Source organism: Eutrigla gurnardus, assembly GCF_963514095.1.
Source record: "Eutrigla gurnardus genome assembly, chromosome: 14".
NCBI lineage: Eukaryota > Metazoa > Chordata > Actinopteri > Perciformes > Triglidae > Eutrigla > Eutrigla gurnardus.
Window position 1 is genome coordinate 5194811 of NC_139937.1, and position 18287 is coordinate 5213097.

At 46.2% G+C, this 18287-nt stretch overlaps 1 protein-coding gene across 1 annotated transcript; it reads left to right on the forward strand.

The window, feature by feature from the left end:
• Positions 1-345: 345 nt before the first annotated feature.
• znf804b (zinc finger protein 804B) lies at positions 346-11025 on the forward strand (the record flags this gene model as incomplete). The annotated part of the gene is given in 5 exon segments (XM_084027414.1): positions 346-420; positions 961-1098; positions 4987-5117; positions 5818-9607; positions 9609-11025. Coding segments are annotated over 5 exon segments (4293 nt in total). The 3' UTR covers positions 9768-11025.
• Positions 11026-18287: the final 7262 nt, after the last annotated feature.

Genomic DNA, 18287 nt, shown 5'->3' on the forward strand with positions numbered 1-18287 from the left:
GGTTGGAGGGGGGGGGGGGGGAGGCTGGGACAGCAGGAGAGCGAGCAGAGGGAGGGAGAACGAGCCAGGAGATGGACGGAGGAAAGGAAAGAAGCAGAAAAGTGAGAGAAAGAAGTGACAACCTCAAATTAAATTCCCATCATGTCAGCGTAGAACCGAATTCAATAGTGTTTATTGGCAGCCCCCAGCCTCAGGGAAATTACATTCTGAAGCAGAGCATGGCATGAAATGCACACAAACACACAAATACACACGCAAGCACACACATTTATTATACACAACACTATGCATGTCCTACTACTACCCCCCCCCCCCAAAAAAAGAGCCCCTTTGGCTGATGTGAGAATGCAGACAAGCGGTTTATCCCCTGAGGTCCATGTGCCACTTCACCAGTGCATGTGTACCTGTGTGTCCATGCCTGTATGTGTGTGTGTGTGTGTGTGTGTGTGTGTGTGCGCTTTTCTGGAACTTTCTCTTCATCACTAAAAGACTGAGTTGTGCATTTGAGATGCTCAGTTTTTCTGTCTGTCGGCCACAATTGCCACTTTGTCCGCAGACACACTATTTGCCATTATGACTAGGTTTCTATTACAGTGGCTGTATTAAACGCGTCCCCAGACTCAGGTTGCCATGAGCACAGGGCTCCGGTGCCTTTGTCCAACCTCCAGCAGCAGCAGCAGCAGCAGAGGCGGCACACTTTAATGGGAAGCCGTTTAACAGTTTTATGCCGAGCACATGTAGAGGCTATTACTGCTGATGTCTCAGGGATGCAGATTCCCTGTAAATGGCTAACAATCTGCCATTCTTCCAACCCCCCACCCTACACACTCCTCTTGCTTCTTATCTCTGCCCTTCTAACCCTTTTGTCTGATCATGCCTCTATCTCGACTCCCTCTTGTTTCTCTCCCCCCCATCCCTCTCACGCACTCACCCATTCTCTCTGTTTCTCTCTTTCTCCAGGAGTGTGCAGAGAGAGCTTTGGGCTGCTCAGTGGAGGATCTGAAGGCTCTTTTCTACTGTGAGCTGTGTCACAAGCAGTACCTCAGACACCAGGAGTTTGACAACCACATCAACTCCTACGACCATGCACACAAACAGGTACATGGGATGCACGGCAGACACACACACACACATTCTATTAAACTGCACATGGACAGACATTTTTGTTACGATCTATTGTCATGGAATTTGGGTGTGTTAGCATTATGCGTGTTGACGGAAAGCTACTTCATATTTCCATGTCAATCTGCCCGTTGGGTACAGTTTCCCAGCAGGTAGCAGTATGAGTGTGACAACCGCATCATGTGGTACAAGCACACACACAGAGGTGGAACACCCCAACTGAAGGCAGACACACACACACACACACACACACACACACACACACACACACACACACACACATAGTGTGGCATTTATTCTATTTTAACAGGCTGATACCTCAAGATTAACTTTATTGATCCCACAAAGGGCAATTTATTCCCAGCAACGAACAGCAGCACAACAGAAGTACAAAAACTACCCCGCGTAATATCAAGCATAAATAGAGTTAGATGTGCTATAAACAGAATATAGACACACTCAATTAGAAGTTAGCAAACCTTGTGTTTAGTTGAGATTTGGATTTTGTTTTTGCGGTCCCACAGACAAAGGATATGTTATTGATGCTTGGTGCCAGTCTCTCAAGGTTAGAACCATTATGAACTAAATTATAAAACTGCAACAACTGACTCACTTATTTGGGATTTGGAAGGGAAAGTGCCACGTCAAATGTACTGTGAGGCCTGATCACAGATATAAAGCACATGAAAACGCATACAGACAGTTATAAAAATGATATATGTTATATAAATGTTCATATATTTAGGACTGACAGCAACAAGGTTAGAAAAGTATATTTTGAGCTGTTAAAGAAGGATATAAAGTAGTTTAACCATAAAATGGACTTCCTTGTCTACTTTGGATCCACAGCAACTCACCCGCCAAGTGTAAGAAGTCCATTGGATGAATGATTGCAGACAAGTTTTCCATTCTCATTAGACAGAAGGTTTTTTCTCCAGTTAAAAATTTAGAGCACTTTATTTGTATGTATCTGTTACGTAAGGATGCTGCTCCAATATTTACTTCATGCTTGAATTTGGTCTTCCTTCAAAAGAAAAATAAATATTCTGAACCAAATAAAACATGGAGCTATTAGTCATGGCTCAACTATGATTCTCTTATTCCGGTTTGGACAAGATGAGGCCAATGGACCATTAGGAAAAAGCCCGGCAGCCGGTTTTCTCCTGCGTTCTGCCTTCACATCCATTCTCATTCACAACCTCCACTCTGGACTAACAAGCTGAAGGTTCTGCTGATAGCACACTCTCCTACAGCGATCTATTGCCATGCCAAGGCAAACACACACACATGCAAAAACATACAGAAGTGCACTTCCCCCGCGTACACACTCGCCCTTAAACACAGGCAATCTCTGAACCAGGCCAAGCCACTTCCCACTTCTGAACGCCCACACTGTGCAACATGAAATGAACATTAAATAAGACTGTTCCTTCACTGTCATTGTTCTTTGAAAATGAATCGAAGCAACTGCAGGCCAATGTTAATGCTTTGTTTTAGCCAGCGGCAGGCACATGAAACGAGCTGCATGAGGCACTGAGCTGACAGTAGCCACTGGCACTATAGGAACACACACACACATGCACACACGCACATGCATGCACACTCGGCCTACTGTGCAGCCAAAAGATGAAATTCTAACAGAAGACAGCTTCCCTGCAGGAGTATTGGCTTTGAAGAATGGAAGCTGATTGCGTTTGTTCTGTCTCCTTTCCTTGTCGTCGATTCAGGGATAAACATGTCTGAATGCAGCGCTTCATCAGCATTGACTGCTGATTACAGAAATTGCTCATTACATGAGAATTATTATCCCTTTTAAATAAAAGAGCAATCAGCCCATTAGCATGGCTCCACATGCTACCTAGGAATACACCAGGCCCTCTGACTCATCCATATAGCTGCCTCAGCTTGAGCACTCCTTAACAGATCCAAAGGAATATTGATCAAGGCTTTGACGGACGGATTGAGCTTCGCGGCACACAGCTGGCATGTCGGAGAGTAATGTCGCTTCCTGCTGTTGGGGACACGGCATCGTCTTTGAAGACGAAAGCACCCGTTTTAGGGTGCGAAACTAGAAATACCTTTATATCTCTGCCCTGTGTGCTCGGTGAAAATGGTTCTGCGTGCAATATTTTGTTTGGCTCTAAATATAGCTACAGGTTTCCCTGCTGTGGGACCTGTTTTTTTCTCAGAGAGAACAATAACCTGGCAGAGTGCAAATGCAAAAGGAAGACAGAAGAATGCATCTTCGTTCCATCTATAATAGACTGTTTTCTCTCTCTCTCCCCTTCTCAGCCAATGCCATGGACAGCTACAGTACACCGACTCTTTTCTACCTCTCTTCTGTGGCCGTTCATTATGTATGTCTCTCTTCTTGAACATGATTAATATTTCCCATAGAATGAGTTTGGCATCAAAGCCCCTCAAAGCTCCTTACTGCACATAACAAACACACACGTGATGTCACACACATCTATGATGCACGAGCACCTACACACTGCATGTTTAAGGGATACAAACCTACGAGTGCTGCTTGGCTGGCACATACTTAATACTTGCTGTCTTCAGCGAGCTGACAGTGGGATGTTAACCATCGAGCGATAATGTAAAAAGACACCCGATTGTGTAAGACTCAGGAGAGATTAACCTGACGACTGTCAGCTCCAGCATAAGATCTGGGTGTGAAAGAGAGTGAGTGTATAAATAAATCTGATGTCTGAGGGGCTAATCTGATGTGTGCATGGGTGCGTGTGTGTGTGCGATGCACACTGTATGGGTTGGATAATAGCGTAACATAATCTAAAAGTGAGAGTGGTGTAATCCGGTTGCAATTTATACTACAGGATAAATTCACAAATATATAAAATAAACAACGCATCCTGAATATAAGCCGTGGGTGGATTGCTCGCTGAGGTATTGCTAAAATATACTAGGCGAGCAAGAGAGAATAAGTCAGAGATAGGAGGGATGGTGGTGTACGATACTGCAGCTATTCCCAAACTCCTTAGTCCCTCCGTAGCCTTCACACAGACAAACACACACACAGACACACACACACACACACACCTGCCAAGCATGGATAAAGGGGGGATTAAAGTGTGTCAGGAAAGGAAACCGGAGAGAGCGAGGCATGAATCATTGTTTCCCTGAGAGGACTGGCACACCTATGGCTATAGGCTCATGGTTTCACACAAATAGACACATGTGCACTCACCAAAAACACACACCAATCGGAACACATTTTTATTTCCTATGCACAATGAGGCTGGTGAAGACCAACCAGTTTGTTAAATCCCTCACTGCACACAGTGACGTGAAGTTACGCAGTGACGTGAACATGCAGCTCACACAATCGTGTATTTTTCCAGCTGAAATCTCTCTTTCACGATGTCTCAGATATATATTCTGTGGCCATGCCTTTGTGTTTGGTGACATGTCATTTGAGCATCAGCAAATCAATGTCTTTGGTACACTTAAGCTGAAGAGATCTCAAACCAAGTCGTCAAGACTGACGAAGGGCTGAACATTTTTTTTTTAAATTTCACTCATGTCACTCATCTCAATTGCGTCCGCAATTTGCTATTCACCAGTTTGGGCTGTGTTTGCTCTCGAGCCACGATTTGGAGAAAAAGACGCTTTCTTCCAGGCTGAATGTAGTTAATTGGAATTGAGCTCAGGAGGAGAACATCTGCAAATGCCGCTGACTGATGTGTAGGTTTGAAAGACAGCTGACTGCAGAAAGCTTCCTTAAACTAATCTGTCACTCTCTCTTCTCTTTGTCCAACTCTTGTGCTTCTCGCTACCCTGTTCCCTCCACATACTTTTACTTTCCCTCCTGCTTTGCCCCTGAATTATCATTTCCTGCAGAGACTGAAGGAACTCAAGCACAGGGAGTTTGCTCGCAACGTGGCCTCGAAATCATGGAAGGACCAGCGCAAACAGGAGAAAGCTCTCAGACGCCTGCACCAGCTTGCACAGCTGCAACAGGAAACCCAGCGGTGAGTGGGACGGAGGATTGTGTGACTTGTGTGTGTGTGTGTGTGTGTGTGTGTGGCGGTGTGTGTGTGTGTGTGTGTGTGTGGCGGTGTGTTAGTGTCAGAGACCAGGGGCAGGAGTCCAGAGGGGTTAGAGTGTGTCACATCCAGTCACTGTTTCTTTCGTATGATGGATGTATCCACAGATGTTTGAGCACCGTGTCGTCCTAGATAGGCCACAGAAGACGTAAATATATTATGAAGGCACATTCTTGGCGACGCTCTGAGAATAAGGGCAAGGCATTTTTAGAGAAGAATGAATCAAAGTTGTTAATTGTATAATATTTTAAGAAGTAACTAAAATGAATGGAACAAGTAGAGAGATGAAAGCTTGCCTCTTTGCATACCTAAAGCATTCACGACAGATAAACGAACAATACATCACGTAATAATCAACGTGATTGCTCATGTTGCTCGTGCAATTAAATGTGTTTTCCTATAATCAGACGATAATATGTGGACTGCATTGCTATGACGACCAATATCAAGTATTTTTTCTTTGTTTCTTCATATCTGTCGTTCTGGTTCATTGTTCATTTCTGCGTTTTTCTCTCTCTATATATCTTTGCTACTCGGGCACATTTTTGCTGTTACATTAATAGAACAATTCAAAGTTCATTTTATTCAACTAAAATCAAGAATGTTTCTACGCTCTCTGTTTCAGAGTCCCAGGAAGGACTTCTGGACAAAGAAGTGCAGTCAGGGCTGTGAGACAGCAGCAAGACAAAGACATGGACCAAAGAGACTGCAGCGCTGAGGACAAACCTGAACCCTTCAACCCCACCCAGAGACCCCCTCCCACGCACCCCAGGACAGAGCGTCTCAGCCATCAGCCAGAAGATCCACGCCAACATCCGTCCCAGATGCCGCCAGCCACTTCTCCTGCAGTGTCTTCACTAATCACACATCCGCCTTCAAAGGACCCTCCCGCAGTGTACCCCCAGTCCTGCCTGGGCTTCTATCCCCAGCTGCCTCTCCCCGGGCAGGGGAGAGTAGGAGGCCGACTCGGGGTGTCCTTCTGCTTCTCACGCAGGGGGCCCAGGCTGGAGCCTTCTGCCTCGGTCTTCTCAGACTTGGAGGAGGAGGAGAGAGAGAAGAGGGAACAAATGAAAGAAAGGATAAAGGGGATGATGGAAGATATTGACAGTAAAATTGAGCTTACAGAGGAGGGGAAACACAATGAGAGTGAAAAGCGCCGGTCCGGATCCGACAGCGTTAGGCTAAATGACACGGGGCCAATCTCCAGAGAGGCTGCTGGGGAAGAAGGGGAGATTGAAAAAAGCGACGCTGTGAAAGCACACTCTACTATTTCCACAGGAGCACCTGATAATCAGAGCCATGATTCACTTTTCTTGCCACCGCAGGCCGAGTTGTCCCTGTGGGGCACGGCGCTAGCAGGGGCACACATGGACACTGAACACACCGATAGCGAGACGGAGAGAAAGCAAGAAACGGAGGGGGGGAGCAAGGCGAGTCAGTATATGTGTGTGCTGGGGAAAGACGGCTCTACTTGTCTGAGATGGCCTGTCAATTTGCTTATGTTCACCAAGTCTCAACCACACATCTCCTACAGCAGCAACCCACTCTGCTTGAACCGACAGCAACCAGAACAACTCACCGAGGATCTGCAGGAGTCACAACAAGCTCCGTCGTGTGATCTCTCAGACGAATCAGATCCACGTGTGCCGGCTATTCTTACACCAGACACGCCTCCCTGTTCACAAAGACAGGCAAGACGAGAGCTGGAAGCACACAGACGGGATGAAGCTGAGAATAATTTAAAGGCAGAGCAACACATCGATCTGGAGACAGAAGCACAGCTGTTTGTAAAGAACGAAAACCTTTCATCATCAGACACAAGAGCAGATAGAGGGAGGTGCACGCTAAGTATGGATAATTGTGACAGGGCAGCCGCCCATCCATTTGACCCCGCTCATAGTGATAACTCTGACACGATCTCCCAGAATCCTCTGGGAGGCAGATTAGAGGGTGCCAGTCAGATCAGGGAGAGAGCCATCATAGCCCTGAGTTGTAAATTAAAGTCTGTCACCCAGCCTGGCACACACAGCATCATCAGCCCGTCCAGGTGTGAGTGTGGGAGTGAGACGATGTGCAAGTGTGCCGGCGCTCCACCGCCACACATGGGCGTCTCTGAAGTTCCACGCAAAAAGAGGAAAGCCGGCACAAAGAAACACAAGCTGGGGAAGAGGAAGAGGGGCGACAAGGAAAAAGCTTCAAACAAGCGCCAAACGGCAAGGTGCAAAGTGAGGAGTGTTGTCTCCACAGTCTCCACTGGCAGGGAGACGAGTGGAGACGCTGGAGGGAGCTGGGGGAAGAGATGGAGGCAAGTGGAGACGTGGGAGACGGAGACAAGGAGGAGGAGGAGGGTGCAGAGAGCAGGGAGCAGCTGTCTCCTGGGGAGATGTGAGGCTGAGCCAGTATTTGTCTCTGTCAGGAAGAGGAGGCCTCACAGGAGCCGCAGCTCTGAATCCCAGGCCCAGCCAGACAGAGAGCAGGCAGAGCACTGCAGCGCCGGCTCCCCGCTCGCCAGGCACACGGCAGAGAGACACGACGAGGGGGAGGGAAAGCGAGACGGAGAGGCAGTGACTTTTCCCTGGCGGTCTCCCTTCTCCTTACACTCCTTCTCACCGGGGTGCAACTCAAAGCTGTTTTGGGAAAGGGGTCACCATAGCAACCCCAGGAGTTTCATTGACTGCTGTTACCCTGACAACAGCTGTGGTTGCAGCCCAGCGCGAAAGAGAAAACTCCTCCACAGGGACAGGAAATTCATTCATAGTAAGAGGAAGCGTTCGAGGCACCGTGAAGTCTTCGAGGAGACAGGGAGGGCCAGGACAATGGGAGGGCGTTCGGGTTGCAGAGACAGGGGCCCGATTTCAGATACAGAACAGTGGGAGTGGATGAGGGGGGGCTGCCCTGGAAGTAGTGAGGAGGGCAGGTCAAGGAGTGGGTGGAGATCAAGAAACAGAGCGGCGGAGTGGGATCGGGGGTCAAGGTTTAGCCCCAGTCCTAGCAGCTGGGCCCGGGGAGGCAGACGTCTGAGCACAGAAGATGTAGACTGGGACAGGTGCAGCGTGGACAGACTGACGTGGGGCAGCACTGACAGCTGGGAGGACAGGGGGACACACAGGTCCGCATCAGGCTCCAGGACAGGGGCAGACAGCAGAGACAGCCCGGACCGTGTGTGGAAATGTGCAGGCACCGGACGCTCCAGCTCGAGACACTTCTCCAGCCCTGAGTGGTGGACGAGCAGACAGACATACAGCCCTCAACGTGTGATCAACACACGGGCCAGCAGATGCCAGAGCCTGCGCTCCTGCAGCCCCTGCAGCAGCATCAGCATGTCCGAGCTCAGCTGGGAGTGGAGCACCTGCTCAGGAGTCACGGTGGACGGGTTGACAGTCAGCTCATGCAGGACGTCCCCAGGGGCTCCGGGACACTCATCTGAGGCCCCACAGGAAGCCAAGAAGCAAAGCAGACCCATGTCCATTTCAGCCGGCCTTACCTCTTGCTCCATTCCTCATTCCTCACCTCACAGTTCTTCTTTCGCATTCACAGTCCCGGGCCTCAACGCACACAATTGTGACAAAAGCCCTTCTCAGCTTAACGAGCCCAAATCACAGTCTGACCTTCGCCATGGACCCTCTGACCTTGTCAACACAAGCAGTTCAGGCTCAACTCTACCAGGACTATCCCCCAGTAAGGCTCTGCCGCAGAAACCAGCCAGGACGTTGCTTCTCCCTTTAATAGGGAAACTACCTGCGATTCAGAGAAAAGCTAGGAGGAATAAAGGGCTGCTGGAGAAGAATACGGAGAAGGAAGGAGAGGAGGAAGAGGAGGCTAGAGGCAGCAGAATGGATCCAGGAGGGGTCGTCAGCCAGCAAAAGTGTCCTCTGGACGTGATTGAGTTGAACCCCCGCAGCACGCCAAAACTCTGCCCGTCACAGATTAGAACTGATGACAAGTCGACAGGTAGAGAGACAGCTCTGCCAATCAGCTTCACTGCTGAGGAGATGGACAAATATCGCCTCCTGCAAGAGCAGGCGAGAGAGCACATGCAGAAAGTTCTGGAACAGAGTGCAGATGTACACACCAAGTCAAACTACACACACATGGCACAGAGGGATCACTGTGGGGCTTCAGAGGAACAATACACACCCATGCACAACCCTCCACAGACTCATCTCCGGCCCCCCCACACAGACACCATGCAAACACAAGCACAGCACACCCTCCAGGTCAGCCTGCCACTCCCCCACGTGACCCAACAAGAGACCTTCACTCAACCCATGACTCTTAGAGTCGCCAACCTCCCCCCTCTGTCCAGCCTCCATCATTTCATTCTGCAACACGCAGCCCTCGCCATGCCCCCCTCTTCCACAGCCTCCTCCGCCTCCTCCACTTCTCCCGCCATCCACCCACACCTGCCTCACCCTCTTCCCCCTCTCCACCCCTCCCTGCCCCATCACCTTCACCTCTCTCCCTTCTCCATATCCTCCCTGTTTCCCTCCATCCTGCTGTCCCATCATCCCATCCCTCTGCTCCCCCAGTCCCCCACTTTCCACGCGAGCCCACTCGCTCCACTCTCCCAAGTAGCCCTGCAGCCCCTGAACCCACAGTCTTTCATGGACAGAACGTGGCCCGTGAGGTTTCAACAGAAGGCGTTGTAATTTTCAGAGAGTGGCTGCCATGTTTAATAATCTTCCTTGGCAACAGAGAGAGTGAGAGAAAGAGAGGGATTTTTTGGTTCGGACAAAACCTGCTATTATGAGGATGCATCAGTGCTTTAACTAGAATCAACTCCAACCTCAAACACACACACACACACACACACACACACACAGCCCCAACTATTGACTGTTTTCAAATGAAAATGTGTTTCTCCATATAGCCTCCACTGTGCTGCAGCAGACATTGGGAAAACAGACTTTGATCCTTTACGTTCTCCATCATTCCTCATTCAGGCCTGGAATAAAGGGAGAGGTGCACCTGCTATTCAAAGACAAGCTGGGCTCGTGTCATCCTCTCTTTCCTTCTGAACCACAGACAGAACAGCTGCCTTTTGAAGTATCCTTCATACCAGGGACAGAGGGGCATGGAAGACTGATAACAGTCCCCCCTTATCTCCATTTCATACAGGTTATCTGAGTTAGTGTGTGACTTTCAACAAACATAAATAACGTTCCAGGGACCGAGCAGTCATTTTAACCTTGGTGTATACTGCATTTGTGTGTGTGACTGTAAGTGTATAAGATAGAGGTAATTCTGGGCAGACACACACACAAACACACACACATTCAGAATAAGAAACTCATTTCCATATCATGTAAAGACCTGTTCTGTCTCTATAGTGTAAATATTCTGGCAGTGAGTAATACCTTTAGAACGGAGGGATACAATAAACTAAAAGGTGGATTCAACCTTGACCAGTGTTACAATGCTTATTCCATGCTGAATCAGTGATACAAACGCTTCAACTGCTTTCTGTACTGATATGTGAAATAAGATGTATTTCAGTCAGTCGTTGAGACAGAATGAATTAATCGGATCTGTTACATCAATACTTGGGTGAAAATAAACAGGCCTTGACGCTTTTTCTTATTCTGTTTGATTCGTGCTGATGTGCAACATGCTGCAACATGTTCCAAATAAAGAATTAATACCGTGTGGTTTACCACATCTCAAAGAGAGACCACGAAATCCCAGATCCTAGAGCTGTGGCTCCAAACCTTGCTTGCTTGTGAGCCGTTAACTTGAAGCAATATCTACTTGACCTCTTGTCACAGGGTGCATGTCACTGGACAGATGTCAGTCGCAAAGGGATTTTTTCGCTTATCGGGCTGTTTTTATTGGAATAAGGTTTAGATGTCACAGGAGGTAAAACTGTACAGTATTTTACAAAAGAGGCAAAAATCAGACAAAAGAAAACAAAAAAAAAATGAACTTAAAATGGCAGAATTTACTATCTCTTTTTTCCTACACTGGTAATTATCTTGCAAGGTTATTATACTAGAGTGTAATAGGTTAATGATGGCATTGAAAGGTCTGTCTGGCAAGTGAAGTATTTTATTTATTAATAAAATGTGCAAATTAATGTTTAACATCCTTATTGAACATTTCTAAAATAAAGAAGGATCAGTCTGAAAATGTTTTGTGTCATTCACAGACTAAGATGCTCCACTTTTAAAAAGTATCCCATTTTGTTTCGATATTGTGTTATTACTCACTCTTTGAATGAATTTGACATCCAGTTTGACCTTTGGTTCACGGTGTCGAGGACGTCGCAATCTGCAGGAAATAACAAGCGAGTTTCAAGACTCTTAATCGGCACTAGACAGTTGTGTGAAGGTTATGGTGGTTAGTAACTGTTGCTATGCAGTCATGCCTGGTGATTGGTGAAGGCACGGCTGTATTAAAGCTTCTTGCCAAACAGTTGATCACTGCAGCGGCCGGCACTCTGGGAGCAGAACACAGAAGAGAACAGAACGGCATCCAGATGGTCTATGGACTTGGACTACCCAGAGTGTTTTTAGAGATTGGATTGATTTGCCCTCCGTGATATCAGTGAACACAGCCCAGCACACAGCGAGCGGTGACATAAATACAGACACAAAAACAAGACACAAAGTGTACACCCCTCGTCCTGAGGTGTTGGCTGGAAATATAAGTCAATCCCCTGCAGAGATTCGGTAATTAGAGCACAATTCCTCTTTCTCCTCCTTGTGACCCCTGAGCTTGCTCGTATATCTGTGTGTGTGTGTGTGTGTGTGTGTGTGTGTGTGTGTGTGTGTGTGTGTGTGTGTGTGTGTGTGTGTGTGTGTGTGTGTGTGTGTGTGTGTGTGTGTGTGTGTGTGTGTGTGGACAAATGTGTACATTTGTGAGAAACAGACAGAGAATCCCTATCTCGCTCCACAGGACAGGAGATCAAACAGACTATGTGAAATATAGAGCAGCAATAATTAGAAGCTGTTACAGCATCAAACCTCTCTATCTCTACCTCTCCCTCTTTGACACACACAGACTTTAATTGAGAGATACTCAAAAGTGCTGTAACTTCTCAGTCCTCCAATATTGATGATCGTGGAGAAAATACAAAATTAACCTACTAAATTTTATTTTTTTGCTCCATTTTCTCTCCGGCTTACGAGGATCAAAATCTAAAAAGGGCAAAATGCATTTTGAAGAGTCACATCACGCTGAAAAGCAATTACGGTACTTGAATGGCAAAGAATGGTATTTTAAAAGCAAATTCATCCATGAATAGAAAAGGCTTCACTGCATTATATCGCAAAAGAAAAAAAATGATAGGTCGCATATACTCACGGGAATATCCACACAATGGTCAGTGTGAAAATTAGTAATCACAGTATCACTGTACTTTCTGTCAGTGACTGATTAAATCATTACCTAAGCCCTGAGATTCGCCCCCCTGGTGTGTTTTGCTGTTGTGTGTGTGTGTGTGTGTGTGTGTGTGCACGTGTGCGGGAAGATTTATGATGGAGAAGAAGCGGTTTCCTCAGTCAATCCCTCCTGTGAATTAATGAGGTATAAAAACTAAAGCTGGCACTCTGTCAAATACACCGGCAGTCACAGAGAGCTCGCTGCACTATTGGCACCACATTTGATTGTTAGATTGTGGGTATAGATTGCATTGAGCAGAAAAAGAGACCCTCACAGCTAGTGAAGCGATCCATCGACCCAAATTGCAACACTGTATAAATGAAACACTTCCCATCCCTTGCTCTCACCTTTTCTTTTCTTTTTCTTTTTTTTCCCCCCGTGGTCTCGCCTCTTACCCTTCTCTTTGATTCAACCAGGTGAGTGGGGCTGCCTTCAGCCCCCCCGGCTGTTCTCTGACTGTGCAGAAGAAAAGGCGCCATTACACTTCATCCTCTCCAATCCCCCTCATTCAGAGTCTACATATGTTTCTTTTATATGTTTGAATGCTGTACAGCGCCGACATTCACGGCACAATGCACTTTGCAGTATTATCATCACACAGAGAAAGTCTTCCCCACATACCTTTTCTCTGGCGGTGACATTCATTAAAAGTTTTCCTGAGTCGTGGCAGAGTGTGGCATACAGTACCAGGCTGCTCCACTCCAATTTACATCTTTTAACTGAATCTCTCTGCCTCTTAGGAATCGTAGCTGCGGCAAGGATGATATTTCAACTCTTCTACTAACAAATGACATCAAAAGTTACAAGCGAAAAATAAAGTTCAAAGGGATCAAGCCTCTCCAGATTAGAGTGCACTAAAAGCTGAATAGAAATTCCAGTTTCCGTCAGTTGAACGGCCCGGCGTCCTCTGGTTTCTGTCGCATTCCTGCTGCTTTTAGGTTCCTGCATCACTTTGTTAACTTTTGTGAGCTTGTGAACTTCCATAAAGGTACACTTCAAAGAGTAATCTGTCACCACTGATGCATCGAGAGACTCTGCTGTTGCTGCGGGTGCCATATATGGGGAGCTAAGTGGCTTCAGGCTGTTTAGAGCTTTTACATCAAAAAGATGTATCGCTGTGTATAATTCTGAGCCAGCAAAACCAACTTTATCCTATAAAACACCATCTATTCTGTTGTGTTATTCTACTTACTGTATGCTCAGCTGCCTTGTTGAGGAGAGACCTGTTTGTGTAGGACTTGCATTGTGTAGACGTAACTATGTGCATTCGGTTCTATGATGGATTTAAGGATTAGAGGAGGTAGTGGGCTCTGTGATACTCTTAAACCTGGCAGGCGCCCCAAGGACGTGACACTGTCAGCACATTGCTAACACGCATCTGCATGCACGCACACGCACGTCAACACACACAAACAGGTGTAATAGGGTATAATTTAGGAGGCTGTAATAGTGAGATGTGATCCTTGGTTGTAAGACAGCATGGCTAATTCCCTGGTTGTGTTATCTCTGAGAGACAGATGTTCCCACCAAAGATTATGCATGCACACACAAAACAACAAACAACACGCTGGCAAAGTGTGTGCATGCAGAGATGCATTCACATTCAATGCTCAGACAATAGAAGCAGCAGGGGAGTCTAAAATAGCCCTATTGACCAAAGAAAGCACAGATCAATGATGAGGACAACTTCTCTGAGAGCTAATTATGAGTAATAGTAATGAGTTTCTGCAGAATCCAATGAAGAGAAAAACATGGAAACTTATTCCTCCTGCAAATATTTCATTTTAAAAAACAATCAAATGAATCGAATTATGGACGTTGACCTCTTGCCATATTGATTGCAGGAAAAACACACATTTTCCACTGTGAGACAACATATTACCTTTTAATGATTACATTAAGCCCCGCCAAGCTGTGAATATTAACCCTTTGCCTCAATCAATCAGTCTACCCCCCCCCCCCCCCCCCCCACACACACACACACACACACACACACACACTGCACCGTTACACAGGAAATGGTTTAAAGGTCATTTGATTCATGGCTTCTCACAGTGGCTGTCAAGCAAACCCTCGGGTCAGATAACCATCACTCCCATGATGTCGTTGACTCACAGTTAGTTCAAATGCACGGCCGTGGCAAAGAAAGGGGTGTAGATGAGTGGCGTGCAGCTCCTATCAGTCAATCCTCAAGTCAGGGGAGTCGATTTTGTCCTTGGTCTCCTTTTGTACTGCTTGTCTGCATTTCTGTCACTTAGTATCATTGAGTATCCATTGAAAGCTCTCCTGCATTCAAGCACAGGTTGTCCGTTATTCAAAAAAAGGTTGAGAGAGGTTGAGAGAATAGCTCGAACACCTTGAAGCAAATTTGAGTGCTTGCGCTTGACTTCAAGGGGACAATTTACACAAATGAACATGTGAATGTGTGTACAAACATTTGAACCGCCTCTCAAACTCCCTTTCTCCTCCGAGTCCTGATCTCCCTCCTCCTGTTTCCGTTTAACTGGTTTCAGCTTTAAGTCTCCAGATTCTGATAATTTCCCCCTTAATCCCTTCAGAGGAGCACCCAGCTTAAATCTCTAATTAAGTCCATGATACACACACATTGTACATCAACGCAGGATACACAGCGCACACACACACACACACACACAGCTTGTAGCACTCAGCTATCCTACAATTGCTGATTGTCGTGTGTGTGTGTGTGTGTGTGTGTGTGTGTGTGTGTGTGTGTGTGTGTGTGTGTGTGTGTGTGTGTTTGGTGACTTAGCGTTTTGTGTGTATTTCTATGATTAAATCCAAATCAGGATGTTGTTATGACGACACATGCATTTTTAAGCTGTTAATCCAGGATTATTCTCCCCTCCTCATCTCATTATGTCGATTATTAAAAAACGCATACAGGCCCATGTGCACACACACAAATACTAATTATGGGTATGGTTTCCCTGGAGACGGAACACATGCTGCTGGTCTCCAAAGACCGCTTGACAAGCAGGTAAAAATGAAGACAAATCTGTTAATGTATGAATTCACCTCAGGCATTGACTATGCATCCTATGTAATTATTATTTTTTATGCATTTATTTGTTAATTCATGGACATTGAAAAGAAATCATGAAATATAAACGTAGATTTGCAGTGTAGCACGTTTTATACAAGGCTGATTGTGTCTGTGCTTTGCCCTTTCAGAGAGCAATTTTCAGCCCAGAGTGGGAAAGAATGCAGGTAAACAGCGAGTGTCCTTTCCCTGTGATTGAATGCGCGTCCTTGTGTAGAAAGTGCACTCCCCTCTCTCAGCGAGGGAAAACATTCCCGCAGTGCCGAGACTGTTGTACAGGTGAGAGAATGGCCAAGGATTTTGAGATCACCCGGGGCTCCGAGTCCACTATGGCCCGCTCACAGTAGGTCAGCTCAGAATAACCAGAAAGGGCTGACCACCGATATTCACTCACCCCTGGAGTCATTAATCACACGGCACTGCAGATGGGCCGCATGGACACGGACACACACACACACACACACACACACACACACACACACACACACACACACACACACACACACACCAGAGAGCCTCTTTTAATTATAAAATCAAATGCTAGATGACTGCATCGTTCCAGGTAGTCAGTCCTCCAGGCTTGCACTCCTGATGCATTATCATACATTAAACATCACAGGAGTGAATTTTTCTCAGCAAAGCCAGGTCCACAAATAACACACGCATTAAGCTGTCAATATCTGCAGCATAGTCGCACACACACACATGCACCCTCCTATCTGTTCCGTTTTTCCTCCTGACTTTATTTGACACTCCCTAAACACGCACAATCACACCGTGGTATCTGAGCCCGCTATTCCATAAAGGGCCCTCTGCTTGCAGCTCGCAGTGCTATCAGGGGCAGGATCTCAGATAACGTTCCCATTTACCGGTTATAAAACTCTTCAAAGGGGCCGCGCAACAGTGAATGCCTGTGGTGCGTTTGTTAGCAGGCATGCAGCATGGATAGATATATATATACACACACACACACACACACACACGTGGATTACAGCATGCTTGTCACATACAGTCCCACATGAAAAAGGTATCCGGGGAGAAAATGGCAGTTTTTACCAAAAATATATGGTGTGTCCAACATATTTTGCCAGTTGCGTACGTGGTTGAATAGATCCCCCTCAGTAGTGCTGGTGAATGCAGCCTTGGCCCAACTCCTCCCACAAACCAATCAGCACCCAGATATAAGGCACCTGTGGCCCACTGTTCAGCCTCTGCTTCCTGCTTTCTGCTCTGGCTGGTGTGTTTGTGTCCCAGTAGCTCGTTGTTTGCTCTTACTGGAGCTTGTGTTTAGATCGGTGATTCTCACTATTTTTTCCAGTAGAGCCACACTTACAAGACACCTTGACTGCAAAATACCAAAAGCCATCTCCAACTAAGCTAAAAAATTAAGACATTTCCTGAAGAAACATTCTGGTAGTTCTTATTCCAACACGTGCATAAATATGTAAGTGTTAGTGCAATAATTTATGGAGGAGTCAGAATATACCACCCTTGTTTTTTTTCAAATTGATAGAATTAAGTGTTTTTTAGCTTCATGGCAGGGCAAACTGCAAAAGCTAAGATGTATTTTTGCAAGTCTAACTTTAACATACAGGAAGCAAATTGTGGAAGTATAACAAATTCCACTGCATCAAGATTTTTGCCTTTCCAATTTTTAAGTCACACAAGTTATTTTTTTGGGCCGTGGAGCAACAACAAAGAAGACGACAAGTATTTCAGCTGAATACAGGAATTTAGTGAGAAGAAGGTGCATAACGGATAAAAATGTTGCAAGCAATGCTGTGTCTCTTCAAACACAATCACTAGGTATATCAAGCATGTTAAAGTAACTGCGTACACTTCAGGTTTACATGGAGGTTTTCTGAAGGTAAGATGCAGTATGAGTCATGATTGCTTAATTCAAAGAAAAGCAAGGTGCCATTTTCTTCAATATTTTTAGTCCAGTATTGCCAGAACATCTGTTTTCTCTTGGTTTTCAGTCATTCTGATGTCTAATATTGTTTTCTGTTTATTTTGTGTTGCAGGACACGTCCACACTGAGGCCCAGATTCCCCTGCTTCGCACGCCAAGGCTCATCATGCTTGGTAAGATCCCAGTACTTGACAATACACAACACATGCTGACATAAGGGGTTGCCTATTTACCTATAAAGTATATCTATATCAAGTAGTCACTGTGAAATGTCGAACTCTATCAGTTGAATGACGTGCACTGTCAAGTTCTTTTTTAGGAGAGCCAAGAATCAACTGTGTGACTGGTTTAGATTTTACTTCTGCCCTGGCTGTCCTCTTTGGGTCATAGTGTTCAACAGTGAATATCCAGCCACATTTAGGTCACATCACCAGAGGTAAGCACTGATTGTTGTTGATATTCTTCACTTGGAATGGGATTATTTTTTTAAATGTTTTGACATATGGTCTCCTCCTTGAACCGACACCTTACCGTGGTGGAGGGGTTTGAGCACCTGAATGATCCTAGGAGCTATGTTGTCCGGGGCTTAATGCCCCTGGTAGGGTCTCCCAAGGCAAACCGGTCCTAGGTGACAGGTCAGACTAAGAGCGGTTCCAAACCCCCTATGACTGACAAACAAGGATGTTTACGTTGCCCGGAATGGCGTCACCAGGGCCCCACCCTGAAGCCAGGCCCAGGGTTGG